This window comes from Betta splendens, chromosome 13 (genome assembly GCF_900634795.4).
Source record: "Betta splendens chromosome 13, fBetSpl5.4, whole genome shotgun sequence".
Lineage (NCBI taxonomy): Eukaryota > Metazoa > Chordata > Actinopteri > Anabantiformes > Osphronemidae > Betta > Betta splendens.
This window is the reverse complement of record NC_040893.2, coordinates 14,680,557-14,698,643: the sequence shown is the minus strand read 5'-3', so window position 1 is coordinate 14,698,643 and position 18,087 is coordinate 14,680,557. Positions and strand designations below refer to the sequence as shown.

At 49.0% G+C, this 18,087-nt stretch overlaps 1 protein-coding gene across 3 annotated transcripts in view; it reads left to right on the top strand.

Moving 5' to 3' along the window:
- The window catches only part of numbl (NUMB like endocytic adaptor protein), a 33,721-nt gene extending 15,634 nt beyond the window's left edge, over positions 1–18,087 (top strand). For 2 of the 3 annotated variants that reach the window (XM_029170814.3, XM_029170813.2), the window contains exons 2-9: positions 7,859–8,009; positions 8,750–8,824; positions 9,598–9,672; positions 11,483–11,623; positions 12,459–12,666; positions 12,748–13,017; positions 14,293–14,469; positions 14,561–18,087. In XM_029170814.3, the coding sequence (XP_029026647.1) occupies positions 7,884–8,009; positions 8,750–8,824; positions 9,598–9,672; positions 11,483–11,623; positions 12,459–12,666; positions 12,748–13,017; positions 14,293–14,469; positions 14,561–15,705 (2,217 nt within the window). In that variant the 5' untranslated portion in view covers positions 7,859–7,883 and the 3' untranslated portion in view covers positions 15,706–18,087. Of the gene's footprint in view, positions 1–5,531; positions 6,843–7,858; positions 8,010–8,749; positions 8,825–9,597; positions 9,673–11,482; positions 11,624–12,458; positions 12,667–12,747; positions 13,018–14,292; positions 14,470–14,560 lie in introns of those variants that run through there. The other variant, XM_055514340.1, reaches the window with a different exon arrangement.

The following is an 18,087-nucleotide window of genomic DNA, read 5'->3' as shown; positions in this document are numbered from 1 at the left end:
TCCCTTCAGGACATGAGAGATGACGTTTGATACAAGGACGAATCTTCCTTTTATGTGCAGCCATGCATTTCTATGTGCGAGCACATGCTTTATGTTGGATTTGAACTGGGTCGACCGTCACTGTAGCAAATTGCACCTTGGGTCCTTTTCCTCAGCCTCACCTCATTTCTGTCCATGAAGTTGACCCGGTTTACCAGCGCAGGGATCCGTGAGCTTTATAGAGGTCAGCATACAATCAGTTGTGGCTGATGTGCGGGTGAGATTTGTTGTTGTCAGCTTATTGGCTACGGTGGTATCCTCCGTCCCTGCCAAACTGATAATAGGTCTAGTCTAGGCTGAATCCGCAGGGCTCATAGCAGCTAATAGCCTTAGCAGATGCATTAGCCTGCATGACCATATGGAAGAGATTAAACTTGCTAAATTGATACAAACACCCAACGTTTGCCTTGCATAACATTTGCGTATGCACATTTTTGTGTGTGCACGTATTACATTTAGCATTTGTGCGTGTGACAGTGACATGCACCCTTTTAACAAAGCAGAAATGTGTTTTTTTTTCTAAGCCTGGCTGTGATGAAGGGAGGGACTGATTTGATTAAATTCCCTTTCCCAGTTCAACACTTCCCCTGTTCTTCGTGCACTCGCGTCTCGGTTTGAGATCACGCTTAGGAAATTAAACACTGCAGCTTTCACATGTGTTAAAGCGTGGAGGGAAATGAGGACAGCACGCGGGGACTCAACAGGAGAGAGAGGATGAGAGGAGAGGTGTGAAAGTCTGAAGAGAGGAGGAGACGAGGGGTGAAAAGATGATGAGGGAATGTTTGCAAGTAAAACAATCTAAGTGATGCATGTCCATTGTGTTGCTTTTATACCTGCATACAGGACTACAAATGAACACACACAGCCTCATCCTCCGCTGTCTGACTGTGGGTCACTTGGCTTCCTGCTCTGGCACAAGAGTCTATTTTCAAGTCTGTATAATTTTAGCTCAAGAATGGAGCTGAGATGAATTTAATGAAGTTGACTTGGCGCAGTCCTAAATGTCACAAACCTTACGGAGTTTGTGGTGTCTCACGTTAGTTTTGTGAATTCTGTTTTAAAGTAGACCGATGATGTGACTTACTGATAAATATGGAGCAGGTCATTCTATGATTTACCTGCTCTGTGGGTCTCACCTCTGGCCCTGAAGATTAAAAGTGCGCCACACACATCATCTCACCATCAAGTAAACACACAGATGATGAGACGTCCTGGAGCTCCAGTCTAGACTTATTATTAGGATACACAACACAACAATTTTATACTGGACCATATTGACTAGACTGCTCCACTTCACGCCTGGCTGCACTGTGTTTAGATTAGCTTGCTACACACACACACACACACACACACACACACACACACACACACACACACACACACACACACGTGTCACAGTTACAGACACACTGGCACGAGCCTGCTTCAACACAGATACATACAGATATGAATGCAGAGACACACACGTGGAGCCCCGGCGTGGTCTGTACTATCGCCGCCTGCTGTTTCAAGGGCAGAGGGGGATTTGGATATTGTTATGTTAATCTGCTTCTTTTGTGGCTTGGATGCCATCGACACACAACACACACACACACACACACACACACACACACACACACACACACACACACACACACACACACACACACACAACACACACACACACACACACACACACACACACACACACACACACACACACACACACACACACACACACACACACAGCATGATCACATTCAACCATGCACAGATGCACACAGCAATGCATGCATTCATGGATCTGGATGTATTGCATTTATAAGCATTGAGGAATTAAACCCCACTGCAGCCACACACACACACACACACACACACACACACACACACACACACACACACACACACACACACACACACACACAGACTCAGACAATCTTCTCCAGGCTTAACTCGAGTGGGTGGGAATTGAAACAGCAGCGGGGGGGGGCAGTGACACAGCAGCGTGATAAGCCTGGAGGAAGGAGATAATAGGTGTGGGAGCCGCGTGTGAACGCGTACGTCTCCGCTGGGGTGACGCTGCATGTGTGTGTGTATGAGTGTGTGAGCGCAGCAGCACACTGCGTATCTGCAAAGCTCCCCCAGTAAAGAAAAAGTTTAATTGCAGGATGCTACCTCAGACTCCAAACTGTCCGGCCACCAACTGCTGTTGGACGTCTCCCGCTCGGCTGCGCATATTTCTCACTTCAGCCCTGAGGACTGTATATGTTGTTGCTTCCAGTTTTGGTTCATCTTCACCGTGTTGACATTAAATTTCATTCCAAGTGTCTCCTTTATACTCCAACGTCTATCTGCCTTTTTATACTTGTTTACAGTGGACCTTAGTGTGTGATGGTTCTGGCGTTTGTGGTTTTATATAAACATAATTCTTATTGCAAGTAATGTCATGGCGCACATTGTTTAAATAGCTGGGATCAGGAAAAGTCCAAATCCAGATGAAACACAGCTGTAAGAAAACACAGTAGCGGCCCTAGTTCTGAGTGACTGTACAGAGTGGACCCTGGATCACCTCTTCGTCCCATTATCAGCTAGCATCACGGTGACAACATCTGTCTGGGCCTTTGTTCACCCGTTACTGTGATAATGCACTGGATTCCCATGCTGCAGCGCACAGTCACAGAGGAGACATTCAATCTCATTATGCAGGAGGACCACCACCGGGCCCACACGCAGACTCACACAAACACACCCTGAGTCTAATTGCATTAGGACAGCTCTCTGTGCTGCTCCACCTGCCCACAACCTCCCCGGGCAGATCACATTGCATTAGAGGGTCACCGGAAGGACAGTGTGTGTCCGTGTGTGTGTCCGTGTGTGTGTCCGTGCCAGGCTAATTGATGTTGTACACCTACGTACTTCATCCTTCATCTTCCGTCTAAATCATCTATATTGCTCTTCTCAGATTCACAGTCATCAATGACCATCACGGTGGCTCGCATGGGCAAAACGGCAGTAAAAGAGACTATTAATCACCGGTGTCAGCTGCCACCCCAACATATTACCGGTGTGTCTGCTTCAGCACAGTTGCCATTGATTTCATGAAATAAACTACTCGCCTTTGCCCGGGATGAATGGAAGATGAAAAGTTAGGATTTATTTCCGTCCTGTTTGCACACGTATATGCACGGTCTCACTTCCTTCTGCTCTTTACTCCAGTAAACCGAGGCACCGTCAGTGAAGGAACTGAGTCTGGAGTCACTTTGGCTTCATGGGAAAAATATTAACAGTCCAACCAAAAGGACTGGGACGTTTATGGGACGAAGTCAGACCGAGTTCAGTAATAAATAATGCATTTACTGATATGGAAAATCATTCAAGGACTAACCATAATGATCCAGAGCGTGTGGAGTGGAGAGCTGCAGACTGGTCCCGAGTCCCAACGACTCAGCTCATCAGCCACATGAGCGGAGCTGGAGTAAAAATGAGAGTAAAGAGAGAGAACACTTTCTAAACTCAGAACGGAAGCGGCCCGGTTGTGTTTGCCTGCTCACTTACCTGCGTTAAAGCCACGCACACCTTTTACTATACACAGCTGCAGATCCGTGTAGCTGCTAGAGAGGTTCTGCTTCCGGTATTTACTCATGGCATCTAATGCACCGGAGTGTTTGCTTCGGACTCTCGGGTGCATAGAAAGCATTTAACTCTTCATCACATCTGTTACCAGTCCTCAGTTGTTGTTGATTTTATACTGATAATGAAGTTTTTGGGGAGGATTGTGGAGTTGAGTTCTGGTTGGTTTGGTTCCTGTATCAGTACACAGCTTTCTCTTCTTGCTGGGGCTGATATAGGATGCAAAATAAGCATCAGCCGATAAATGTGCACTGTAGAAGTCTGCATGGCGGCCGTGGTTCATTCTGTCTGTCTAATGTACTGTATGCTCCATATGCTGGTTTGAACGAGCGCTGACCTCACAAAAGAACGGAGCGCGCTCTCTGTCTCTGTCTGCTTCGCTCCCTCTGAGGCTCTGTGTCGCTTTCATACGCGCTCTGACACAGCCTCATAAACCATCGCGTTGAATAAGGCCATCCTGTCCTGGGTCAGGCTTCAGTCTAAACACAAGTGCCCTGGTTTATCTCTGCTACGTCACGGTCCTTTTATTTTTTTAATCACACACACACACACACACACACACACACACACACACACACACACACACACACACACACACACACACACACACACACACGCGCGCGCGGACCACCTGTCGCTTTTTGTGCATGTGAGAGAGACAGACAGGGAGTTGGGGATGGTAGTAAGTGTCGATGTCTCTATTCGGGTCACTCTGTCAGCTGAAGTCTGCCGGGCCCAAGAACTGGGTCAGTTTTTTGTGCATGTGGTGGTTATGCATGTGGTGTCAGCATAATGTGCCTGTGTCTAATGTGTTTTTGATTTCCTTATGCTAAAAATAACTATATATTCTTAATATAGCCCACAGACTTTTCTCAAGAAAAAATAAATATGCAGTAGTGTGTGGTGGTGACAGTCACAGGTTTTTGGATCTGGGCCCGAATCCAACGTGTCTGAATGTGTTTTGTTATTGCATGTCTGTACAGACAGATGCCCACTGTGCTTCCAAAATGACACAAATGAGAATGAACCAAAGCAGTAAAGCTGCAGTTAGAATAAAGGAAAATATGGTAAAACATCAGAGTCAGGCGATAATTAAAGCGGAAACAAAGTACGTCTGTTCAGCTCCATAAATATTCATACTACATGAATCGTCATCTCCTACAGCTTGTTTAGATGAGTATTTTATGAAGAAGAAGAAGTTCCAAAGAAAATTTATCTTCATATGTATCTGTAGTAACACTGACCACTGAGGAGTTTTTCAATTGTAACTAACTTGTAACCAAGTCTTTTGAGGTTGTTTAGCCAATGAGACCCAGCTGAAGTCAAAGGAAGTGAGCGCTGGGAACAGAGCGCGGTACACTATGTCCATATAAAGTGGTCAGCTCAGTGATGACTAAGCCAACACACACACACACACACACACACACACACACACACACACACACACACATGCACGTTAGCCTGCTTCGCTTTTCAGTGTCTCCTCCTTGTCTCTCTGGAGGTTTCCAAACATATGGTCTAAAGCAAGGTGGCAATGACTCACTGAGTGTGTGTTTTTGTGTGTGTGTGTGTGTGTGTGTGTGTGTGTGTGTGTGTGTGTGTGTGTGTGTGTGTGTGTGTGTGTGTGTGTGTCCTCCTACGGAGCTTTAATGTCCACCTACGTCTCCTCCTTATATGAGGTGTGTTCTGCAAGCATCTGGATGGGAGGATGTGTGTGAGGGAGGAGCGCGTCCCATTTTGCCAAAGTTCCTGAGCCACTGTTGAACACAGAACATCTGGATCAGGGAGGAACAATGTGTGTGTGTGTGTGTGTGTGTGTGTGTGTGTGTGTGTGTGTGTGTGTGTGTGTGTGTGTGTGTGTGTGTGTGTGTGTGTGTGTGTGTCCACATCTGGACGTTACAGGACTCAGCTGGACATAAGAGTTCACGCATGGACGTGACCTTTGAATGTACCATTTAAAACCCACTAAACACACCTGCACACACACTGTTCATGATAGTTGTCCTGACTCCAGAACAGTTAAAATTCCAACTTAACAAGCTTGAGCAACACATTTTCCCCCTCACGCTTTATTAGTCTGCACACGCAGGCGACCGCTTCACGCTGAATTCCTCCCTGTGAAACCTACTTCCTTACGTTCAGCGGAGCTGCAGACGTTTCGCTCCGGGCCCGATTCTCTCGGACAAGACTGGAATTGAAGAGCATAAGGAGCATAAGCAGCTGCCACAAATGGAGCAAACGCACATCAACACGTGTGAAGCGGCCTTTTCCTCTCTTGCAGCACTGCATTCCAGATGGGGAGCAGCGCTGTGTTTTCTGGCAGCGCGCCTCCTGTTTGTGTAGTCTGCGCTGAAGCGCTGGTTTACGGCGATAGTGGCATTTCACTTTCATAATCGTTGATTCATAGATTTATTGTGGTGTTTTCGCAGCGTCGCCCCCTCCGTCTGCCTCTCGTTGGTCTCGCTCCCCGTTCACATGGTTCTAGTTGAGCGGAGTGAGGTCACGGCTTCGCTGAGCCGTCGCATGTTGCACGCTGGATGATGTCTCCACCCCAGTGTCTCCCCACAGACGCCATCAACAAGCTTCTACTACTGCATTCCTCATGATTCAAAGCTCTGCTTCTAGTTTTATGTCATTTCACCATATGTCATGGTGATTGAGTGTAGAGTAATAGAAGCATTTATAAATTTTTTTTACTATTTGCAGTTAGTTAGTGCTTTCAGGCATATCTTCCTCTTTTATTAGACTGAATGACTGAAGTGGATCATTTGCAGCGTTTTGTCACCTTACTTCATCGTTCAGCTCAGGAACGATGGCGTGCGTCCGTGGCCACTCGAGCCGATGGGATACTCCGCATTGCGCACGCGTCTGGGTATGAGCCGGACAGATGAGGGCGTCCTATTGCACATGCTTTCAGCCAACCGGCCCTGGCACCCGTTACCGGCAGCATGCCGCACTGTGGCAGCGATTACGAGAAGTGACGGGCGTGTGTGTGTGTGTGTGTGTATAAATATATGTGTGTGTTATGTGTTCACCCTGAGCTGTGTGTGGAGGAGCAGATAGGATAAGATAGTTCTTCTCCACCGTACTCAGATCAGAGCTTCATAAATGGACGTTACCGGCCTTCGCTGTGACATTTGTTGTCTTTCATTCCCTGTAAAAGCCAGGAGGCCGTTTAATGGAGGAGCAGGACGGTAAGAAAAACGATCACGAATTCCCTCTTTGCTCAGATTAAGCAGAGATATAAAAGGACAAACACAGTCAGGGACAAAGATTTTCTTTTTTACCATGCGCTTGAGTTTAATGTGTTTACAGGGATTGTGAAGGGACTTTGAGGTCCTTAGTGCACTTACTGGCTGGCTTTAATGCTGCGGATTCAGGATTTGAAGGTTACCTCTCACATCACATCAAAGACGTTCAGCGCTTTGAATGTGAGGAGACTGTCGACATTTAGGACGGCGGAATATGAAAAAGATGGACGGTAGGGCTCAGGTAATGTCAACCTCCATAAATACAGAGGATGCACACGAGGAGAGATGTTTTCATTGTAGCCCAGATCTGCTGAGGGGGGATGTGACTGTGGAGCAATGAAAACAGTAATTATCATTTTTTAAGCAGGCCGTGTTTTGAGTATGCTGGGAAATTAACATCACTAAGCAGGCCAGGGGGCTGAATGGTCTAATTAGGCTGCAGTGTGTGTGTGTGTGTGTGTGTGTGTGTGTGTGTGTGTGTGTGTGTGTGTGTGTGTGTGTGTGTGTGTGTGTGTGTGTGTGTGTGTGTGTGTGTGCTGATTCATTTATTCTGCATTCTCAATGTTTCTTGTATGAGATGAAACATGTTGCAGTTGTTATTGTGTTGACGCTACCTGTGATTTGAGCTGCGTGTTTGGACCCAGGATCAATGGAGCGTCACAGTGGGAAGCGTTTATGATGCTAATGCACTGGCTGCCTTATTAGGGGCGATTACTGCATATGAGCTCGAGCTAATCAATGAAATCCATCCCACTCCATTCATAATCCGGCACGGTCGCGCGGAGCGGCTCTCGAGCGGCTTCGCTTTAAACGGCTGCGTGTCGTGGGAATTATTGTGATTGGTTTTTAAGGGTTTCATTGTTAATCTGGCAGTAAACGAGTGCCGCCGTCAGTGTTTATGGCTCGTATCTGTGCCAGGCGGCGCTGAACTAAACCGCTGTCTCCGCCTGTGCCCACAGCAACAGGGAGCACGTGACCCCGGAGATGAACAAGCTTCGCCAGAGCCTGAGGAGGAAGAAGCCCACGTACGTGCCCGAGGCCAGCAGACCTCACCAGTGGCAGGCGGACGAGGAGGCCGTGCGCAAGGGCAAATGCAACTTCCCTGTGCGGGTACGTAGCTGCAAAAATGAAATAGATTATCGTTAAGAGACCAAGTGCATGAGCCTCGTGAGCACGGCGAGGGAATTCTAGCTTCCAGCAGAGCCCGGGCTCAATTTGGATTCATCGAATGCCTTCGCACGCGTTTGTCAACGGCATGTGTGCGTGTGATTGAGAGGCGGAGGGGTTTGTCGACGCGCCGGCGAGACTGTAAGCGATGAAGGACAGGGAGGGAGGGCGGGGGGGGCGTTATACATCACAGAGACCACCGGCGGTGACAGGGTGAGGGATGAGGGCACGGGGGACGGTGGGACAATATGAGGCGAGACGTGAGAAAAGCAGAGGGAGATGAACTGAAAAGTGAAAAGGGGAGAACGCAAAGAGGAGAGAGAGGAAGACGGAAGAACACAGTAGGCTAATGGAAAACAGTACAGGTGATGATTCTCCACTGAGTGTCCCGTAACTCAGGAGTGATGTGAGTGATGTCATTGGTTCAGTACAAACTTCTTCACCCTTCTGGCTCACAACAGGCTGCAGGCGACTCGTTCAGGAGGTCAATATTTCCAAATCAAGAGGTCAAATCTCCCCACAGCGCACGGAAAGTCGTCCTCCTGCCGGAGCTTTAATGACGCCCCTCAGGGCGGAACGAGAGGCTGTGAGGCCGTAAATGACTCCTCCGCTCCTCTCTGCCTGGTCTTTGTGCAGATGTGCAGTGTGTGTTTGTTGAATTCTCTGCCCTCCGTTCTCTGCAGTATCTGGGGCTGGTGGAGGTGGAGGAGTCGAGAGGGATGCACGTGTGCGAGGAGGCGGTGAAGAAGCTCAAAGTTGTAAGTGTCACTCACGCACGTCGACTGCGAATACAAGGCCCCGCTGTGCAACGACTCAAACGCAAACGCAAACACAAACGCAAACACGCACCCTCAGTTTCATTCAGCGCCGTTTCGTTCCTGTTCTTTCTCGCTGCTGAATCGCCCTTTATCAGCACCTTTCTCCATCAGCATCCTGCTCCTTCTCTACTCACTTGTGCCAAAGCCTTTCTTCCAGCGGTACTTCATTCTTCTCATCCGCCTTGAAGTCTCTCCCTCTCTCACTTTCTTCACCTCCCCTCTCTCCCCCCTTTCCTCTCGTCAGTGGGATCATGCACCGCCGGAGGCTCCTCATTGCTTCCCTGTGGGTCTCAAAGCCATTTCTGCTGCTCCGGCTCTGCGTTTCCCTTCCTCACGCCGACTCTTTCTCACAACGCGAACACGCACGCGCTCTGGAGCCGATGCATTTTTAGCCCGCGTATTCTTAGCCTGGCACGCGCCGAGCGTTATTAGCTCCGCCCGGCGCCCTGCTCGGCAGGATCGCTTCCCGGTGCCAGCTGGCACGGTTTTCACCTCTCCCTTTCGCTGCCGCGCACTGCCTCGTTTGCTGGGAGGATGTGGGTCACTTCGCGTAACCGCAGATCGTTGCAAAAGTGGCTTTTTGTCATAACAGCCTGTTGACGCGCAGGAACATGTTGCACTGGGAAGAACGGCGTCGCTGAAACGCCCGGTGCGTTTGCTGCAGTGTGCGACCTCTGCTCTCCATTAATTGCTCCGTTTGTCTGCTATTACAGAGTGGGAAAAAGACAGTGAAGGCGGTGCTGTGGGTTTCAGCCGATGGACTCAGGGTGGTAGATGACAAAACTAAGGTAAGCTCCCGTCTGTCACCTTCCTCCATCCTCCTCTTTGTTTACTTCATCGCTCACTTGGCAACAAGCACAGGGAGTTTGTCCAGTAAACAGATAATTGATTTGTCTTCAGCTTGTTAAAAACACGAGACCCTCTTCTTCATAGTGTCTTCGTTTATATGGATGAGTATATGATGTGCGGTTTTCTGACATACGTGACTCAAGGAGGCTTCCTGAATGAGGCAAAGACCACGTGATCGCACACACAAGCAGTGAAAGAGGCACTTGAGGAGATTCGTCTGTCAGCTGGGGGCCTCCTACAGAGTGTGTACATTTAGCTCTGACGCCATTGAAAGCGGCACGGAATGAAAAGCAGGAGAGAATAGATCCGCAGAGACCGGGCACTCGCTCCTTTTTGATGTCGAGAGCCCACACGCGCGACCTGCTTCTCTCCTCACTGCTTAACATTTCCCATCTCAGTTTAACAAAGGTTACAGCTGATTAATTTGATATATGTATATGAAACAGGGTAATAATCCACCAGTTTTAGCAAAAGTTGCGAAGAGGCAAAAGAAATTCAGAATTTCTAAAACACAAGCCTGCAGCCTCCAACTATGAATCAGCGAACACATGCTCACTGACTCCCACACGCTGGTTATTCACAGTCTTTCCCACACTCCGTACAGTATATGAGCTTCAGTGTGTGTGATGCAGCTCACCACGACCTTAAGTCACTGCTGTTCTTTGTGCTTCCCTGCACAGATGACACGTCGCGTCACAAGCCGCTGTGTTGTTGCTTTGGATGCAGACAATCGGAGTCACCTTCGCGCACACGTCCTGCAGATTGAATCAAAAACACCTCATGGGAGCAATTAAAATATTAAATCCTCATGAACCTAGCGATGCATACATTATTAAGTGTATATATAATATTCTGGTAAACCCCAGAGCTGCAGTGTAGCCATCATGAACACACACGCACACACGCACACACACACACACACACACACACACACACACACACACACACACACACACACACACACACACACACACACACACACACACACACACTGTGCTCGGCCCTTTCACCTCTGTACCAGCACCGGCCTGCATTCGCTAATTGGCCTACAATGAATGCACTGTGCTTCCAACTCTTTCTCCTCGCACCCCCTCCTCCTTTTCTCCTCTTCTCCTTTCCTGCCCTCGTCCTCCCTCCTTTTCTCTCCTCGCCCTCTTTTGTCTTTCTCGCCACTGGAGGAGATGAAGCAAGTGCACGGTAGAGTGTGTGAACCCTCTTTCCTTCCTCCCTTTCTCTCTCTGTCTCTCTCCCTCTCTCTCTCTCTCTCTCTCTCTCCTCTTGTTTTCCTGCTCTTTCTGTTCTTTGTGAGTCACAGAGGTGAACCAGGGGCCCCCTAATGTACACAGGAGAAAGAGAAGGGCCCCTCTTAGTTTCCTCTACATCGACTATAGACACTGGAGGAAGCTGAATAACCCTTTTGTAGCAGAGAGGGCAAGTAGTGGAAACATCCCACGGATTAAAAGCGGGTTCAATGTCATTAGGCCGTAGTCGCCGTTTTCTGTCCATGGCGGGCGGTTAAATAGGTCGTAATGAGGCAGGTTTCACGGGGTTAACTGGCGCTGAAAGCAGCGTGTCAGCTATTAGATCAGTCTGCAAACTGGTGCAACCCACCGCTGCAGCTGTGTCTTCTGTAGAGCTGCTGTTACACCACATAAAGCGTGTGAGACGCGACTCGCTGCAGCGCCTGATCTGATGGAGTCCAGTCCTGTGTGCGCTGTTAAGTCTGATTCTCATCCGCTCCCCTCTCAGGACCTGATCGTGGACCAGACCATAGAGAAGGTTTCGTTCTGCGCTCCTGATCGTAACTATGACAAGGCCTTCTCCTACATCTGCCGCGACGGGACCACCAGGCGCTGGATGTGCCACTGCTTCATGGCTCTCAAAGACTCGGTGAGGACGCAATTAACCTCCCTTCTACTGTTCAGGGGTTTTCTCCATATGAACAGTGGGGGTCAGACGTGTGGGCTGCTCTGTGCTGCTCTGCCTTGTGGAACTCTAAAGCTCTCACTTGGCACTGAACTGAATTTTTTATAGTCGAAGGCTTCGTCGTCCAGTAAAGGACTTGACAATTCAACCTTGAATTTGTAATTTCAACAGATTTAAACAACGATTCACTGGTGCTTTCACTGGTGCTTTCACTTCACTGAGCAAATAAAGGTGTCTGTGAGATCATGCGGTGTAAACGACGCCATATGAGTATGGACTGAAAACATGTTTAGTCATTAATAGTAAAAAATATTTATAAAAAATCAAAATGCAGTTAGATAAAACCAGAAGCACAGAAATAAACCGTTAACAGCGCTTGTAAGTGATTTTTAATCGTTCTACTTCCGTAAGAGGAGACATTTACCGTATCAACCGGCGCTGTCATGGTGCACTGTGGCTCCAAGTCCAGGGTGGATTCACCAGCTTATACTGTGGGTTGGATTACTTGTGTGGATGGAGGGGAGTGTGGCGCAGAGCTGCAGGATTAGGAGGGAGGATTAGACAGAAGCCTGTGGAGCTATCTGTCCATTGGTCTGTCTCTGTCTCCACCACACATTCCCACTATGTCCGTGCTGAACTGAGCTGTCTCTCCTCTAGCTGTCATGGCTGACGTTATTTGTTAAAACAGATTGTATCAGAGCCATAGGCCACGCGGCAACCCAGGGTTTTTCATTTCAGGGGTTCTGAGTTGAGGGTGGGTGTGATTTCGCCTGTTTTACCTCCTGTCCCATTCATCCAGGGAGAACGACTCAGCCACGCAGTCGGCTGTGCCTTCGCTGCCTGCTTGGAGAGGAAGCAGCGCCGGGAGAAGGAGTGTGGCGTGACGGCCTCCTTTGACGCCAGCCGCACCTCGTTCGTCCGCGAGGGTTCCTTCCGGGCCAACTCCTCCTGCAGCCAACAGGGCAGCGGCAGCGAGCGGGACGACAAGCTGCCGGACAAGAAGAAAGGTGAGTGCGTGACAGACTACAGCCGCAGGATGTGTCCCGCACAGCGCTGACCCCCCCCCCCCCCCCCGCTTCCTGCTCCAGACCAACCTCCTGCCATCCCGGCGCTCCCGCCCGGCACCGCCTCCCCACCGGAGGGCGCCGCGTCCCCCATGGAGCGTCCAGAACCAGGCGGGCCTCACGCCATCCCTCGCCGCCATGCGCCCATTGAGCAGCTGGTGCGCCAGGGCTCGTTCCGGGGATTCCCAGCGCTCAGCCAGAAGAACTCGCCCTTCAAGAGGCAGCTGTCGCTGCGCCTCAATGACCTGCCATCCACACTGCAACGCAAGACCGACTTCCAGGACAAGAACCCTGGTGAGTTGAGCCGTCGACGGGCTGATGAAGGACCTTCTGAAACCTGTAACGCTTCTTAGCATCAGCGGATCCAGACCTGATAAGAAACTCAGAATGCCCCCCCCCCCACACACACACACCTACATACCTACACAGTTTGGGCCTTAGGCTGATTACAGTCATTACGGGTGATGAGAGAGTTGACTGGCTGACTGGAATATGAAAGCACCAGATTCACTCCCACTTCTCTCTTTATATTAGTACATTCATCTATTAGTTTTGGTGGTTTTGAATTGTATCTGCTCGCTGCTTTCTTTCTCTCTCTCCCCCTTTTTCACGGACAAACACACGGATGCACACGCTAAGTGGTAGCAGCCAATTCCCACTGCTCCCTTGTGACTCCCTTTGAACAATGCGCGTATTGATTTGTGCGGTCAATCAGTTGTCCTGGCCAGCCTTCAGCGAGCCCTGCACCGGCCCCCTGGACCTGAAAGCAAAACACACGCACAGACAAACACGCAAAAACATACACACACATGGATTCTTAACTCTGTGGGGTATTGACAAGAATAAGAGCCGTGAAAGATCACAGGGCCGGTCTTTGCAGAACAAAGCACAGAGTCATCGTTAATGGGAGACCTTACACATGCCTGCAGCGGCCTCTCCGCCCTGCAATATAAATCAAAGCCTGGAGCTGCACAATGCACCCAGATGTGAGGGAGACACATATAAGACGAGTAGGCCTGAATGGCACAGCAGGGGGCCTGGACTTTGACCGACAATAGGCCCATCTGTAGTAAACATCCATTCATTTATTCCACATGTTCTAACGCTACCTCAGTGAAGCCATTAAAGCCTTAGGAACATGCGCGTATAAGACACGGATGAAGAGAGGAAATAAACACCTCTAAGATGCCTGTTTGTGATCTGATGGATCGGGGGGAAAGTAAGAAGGAGTTAGAAATTACATCTATTTATATCTACCGTTAGGGCCGAACATTATGTCACTTAAGCCCTTGGTCGGATCAGTTACAGTTTAAAAACCAATAAAAATACATAATGACAAACCAGACTGAGAAGTTTGGACCCTCACACATTTTGTCTGTGCAAAAGAATAATTCTTCTTTCTGTTTCCAGAAAAATGGGCCTTTGTGTTTGATGCTAACCAGATGTCCTGTTTGTTTTTCCTTCTCTCTCTGTTTGTCCTTCTACTTAATCTCTCATCCATCCTATTTAACTCATTTTCTACGCTTCCCTTCCGTTCCTCTCTGTGACTTCCCTTTTCACTCGTACCAGAGATGGACATGGGCTTTCCAGACGAGGGGGACAGTAGTATTAATGCTCTTTGTAGCCAAATCAACAGCTCCTTCACCAAACCTTCAGACGAGCTCTTCTCTAACGCTTCTATGGCTGCTAATGGCCCTGCAGCCTGCACTGTTCCTGTACTGCCACCACCGCCTGCACCAATGCAGGGTAAGAAAGAATGCATCAACAGTAACATTGATTTTTCTTTATCCTAGAAGAAAATAATTAGACTTCCTATCATTTCACTGTATCCCTCTAGCCACTTCTACCTGGGTGCAGCCAGAGCCGGCGCTCCACTCTCCTCCTGGAATTTCCGTGGCGATGCAGATGCAAATGCAGATGCAGATGCAGAGTGGGCACAGGCGCACGCCCTCTGAGGCTGAAAGATGGCTGGAGGAGGTCTCCAAGGCGGTCAAGGCTCAACAGACCCCTCCCCCCGGTCCCTCCATTCCCACCATTCCGGGGCCACCCTCTATGTCAAGTCATCAAATGTCCAGTCAGGCAGCCATATCAGCTGCCCAAGTGTCCACTATCTCCATGACCAAACCGTTAATCTCTAGGCCCTCTGCTCTCTCAGGTCAGGCCCCAGTGCCCCTTCCACCTATGCCATTGTCATCGGTTCCTCTAATACCGGGCCCTCCAGTGACAGGCCCCCCTATGTCTCTACCTTCCATGTCTATCCCTACGATGTCCGGTCCAAGCATGTCTGGAGCACCAATGATCCAGCCCTCTCTTCCTGGGCCCCCAGGCTCCCTTCCAAGCTCCATGCAGCCCTTCCCCTTGGCTTTTGACACCACACCAGCCCCCGTGGGAATGTTTGCCAGCCAGCCTGTCCAACCCGCTTTTGTCCCCATGCAGACATACATGCCAGGTCTGGCCAGCAGTATGACCTACCCCAATGCCAGCGTGCCTGTGGTAGGCATTACACCATCCCAAATGGTGGCCAATGTCTTCTGCACCGCCACAGGCTCGTCAGGCGCCGGGAGTGCTATGGGTTCAGCGACAGGAGGACATAAAGTGGGGTCACTTGGAGCAGTCGGGCCACACCACACTTATTCAGGAGCACCTGGTTCAGTTGGGTTCTCCACGCCGCCGTTCTCCTCCACTCCTCCGCTATCGACATCCATAAACGGCCTGCCGCCCCACAGCGGAACCACGTCTGCTCTCCAGAATGGGACCTCCAACACTGGCGGCAGCGGAGGCGGCAGCAGCTGCTGGCCGCCGGAGGGCAGCCAGCTCACAGCTCCGCCGTCCTGCATCTCCCACGACGACGACCGCTTCGAAGCTAAGTGGGCGGCTCTGGAGTCCAAACCGGCAACACAGCAGCCTGGGAACAAGGCGCCAGCATCAGCAGCCAATCCATTCTCCAGCAATCTGCAAAAAACGTTCGAGATTGAGCTCTAAGCCGGACTCCTCCTCCCAAAGTTGTAGCGCTAACTCTGAGGCTAAGCCCGAGGAAGCCACTAATTCCAGCATCTCTGCTCCATAAAGCTACCCATCTATCATCTGACCCGTGGCAGCCTAGCAGCTTTTTAAACGCTCTCAAGAGACCCAGTACCATAATGATTATAATTGCATTCTTTACACTCCCATGAGAGTTCGGGAGGAAAGTGGCAGATTGCTGGACTGCCACCAAAGGACGAGGTCTCCATCTCCTTAGACTTGATGGACTGAATCCTTCCACGCCACCCGTTACTGCCTCTCTTCCCCGCTTTCGCTCCTCCACTCGGGCTTTATGTTGCCTGCAGTGAGTCCCTGGATGTACTGTGCTGTGCCTCTGTGAGAACACCACGGGGGACGCAGTTCATTGGTTTCTTTCTTTCAAAGGGGGCACCACTCAGAGGCATTCCAATCCCATTAAAGTCTTTAGTCGTTCGGGTTCTGGGGGGGTCTGGTTGGAGAATTTGTGGCTGTGGCTACATCACCAAAAGTGCACAGATGGAGCAGATGGATGCTGTATTTAGCCAAGCACAGCACTGGTTTGGATACCTGAAAGGAGTCAGTGGTTTAAGATCCAACACGACCAACCCAAAAGGACTAACTGACCAATAGTAGAGATTTATGGCCAAAATGATTTTATTTATTGTACTTTATTTTTTATTTTAACATTATATATTCTTAAAAATTTGAATTTTAAAGCAGTATTTCGGGAGTGTCTTGTTTTATCCCCTGTATTTATTTTTGTGGAACCATAAGGAGGAGGCGGACGAGAGCAGCAGCAGTAGATGCAGAAAGCACTGTCACGTAACAGGAACCAAATGACCGGGGCCGATAGTGAGGCTGAGTGCGACGTGGGCCTGTACATGGTGGCTTGTTTCTTCCTTCGGCGCTCACTCGCACACACTGTGCTGCTGCTGAGGCTTCGCTTCGCCTCTACAGCCCGTTGCCGTCGCTCGCCTACAGTAACTTCAGGGGCGCTGGGACATGAAAAAAAAAAACGTTTCAGGATCTTCAGCTGCACAACAGTCCGCTGGTCTTCATCTTCTCCAGACAAACAACAACTCAGTGGAAATAAGAACAAAAACACTCTACAGCACTGTGCAACTGGTCGAGAATGAATATTGCACTACATTCCAACATTGGTCATTGAACATGTTCAAACACAGGGTAGTGTCATCACATACGGTATGATTGTGTGATCACCTCTATTTTACTACTGAGTGGGTTGCAGTTGTGTTGCTCAGATGTTGGGAGAAATGATTTGGGCTGAAAAGGGAAGAGGAACTGAGGCATGGAAAATGACATAGCAGAATATTATGCACATGTTTTAAGGACATTGCTTGATACGCAAACGCAAAAATTCCGAACTGGATGAGAAGGTTAACCTGCATGTGAGAGGCCGAGGGCTAAAACGGACTTGTACCTTTACGAAATAAGATGGAGGAAGTCTGCTGGAAGTAAAATTAGATGGATGTGGTTGAAATAACAAAGAGACGGAGACGGAGTGGACAAAGGCGCATTCATCACGCAGCCCACAAACAGAGCACTGTTCCTCAACTCTCCTCAAAGCTTTTTGATCATATTTTTAAAAACGGTCGCTTAACGTGTACACGCGCTCTCATAACACCGTTTCTTCTGCTAATGCTCGACACCCTATACAGTTATATCCATCATGTCAATGAGCTTTCTGTTCAGGTTCCGTTCCAAAAAGATGCCACATTGCAAAATGGACGTTTTCCCACAGGTTGCGTCTGTGCGTTACATAAACTGCGTCTGAGCAGAGATGCTCCTGTTATGTTCCATGGGAATTGAATTGTTTGGACGCAGCCTGCCGCAGATTAGGTTTCCTGCTCATTAACCCGTCGCAGTTTAATTAGCTTATGGGGTCTCTTCCTGTGGCCTCGGATAGGCTGCCTTCTCACAGAGTCTAAATTTATGTGCCGCTGGTCTAATTTACACCACGTTAGTTCCACCCGAGGTTCTGTCCTTTGTTTCCAGACGAATCAGTCTCTCTTTCCCACCAAACAAATGCAAACTGCTCTCTCTCTCTGTAACGCAAGACTGAGTCACATGAAATTGATGCTTTTATTTTATGGGGAATATATTTTAGCGCTTGACTCTTGTTTGCACGTCCTCCAAATTATAAATGTAGGTTAATTGTGTTCTGCGTTGAAGCAAACTAAATGACCTCATAAACTTGATTGTAAAACCATAGTTTAGTGATGGTAACAAAGCAAACCAGTGGAGTTTATTTTTAATCTTTATTTACAGAATTTTTGTATTTAAACCTACATATTTGTATTGTAATTACACTGTACAAAAGATAAATAAAGTAATATAATATTA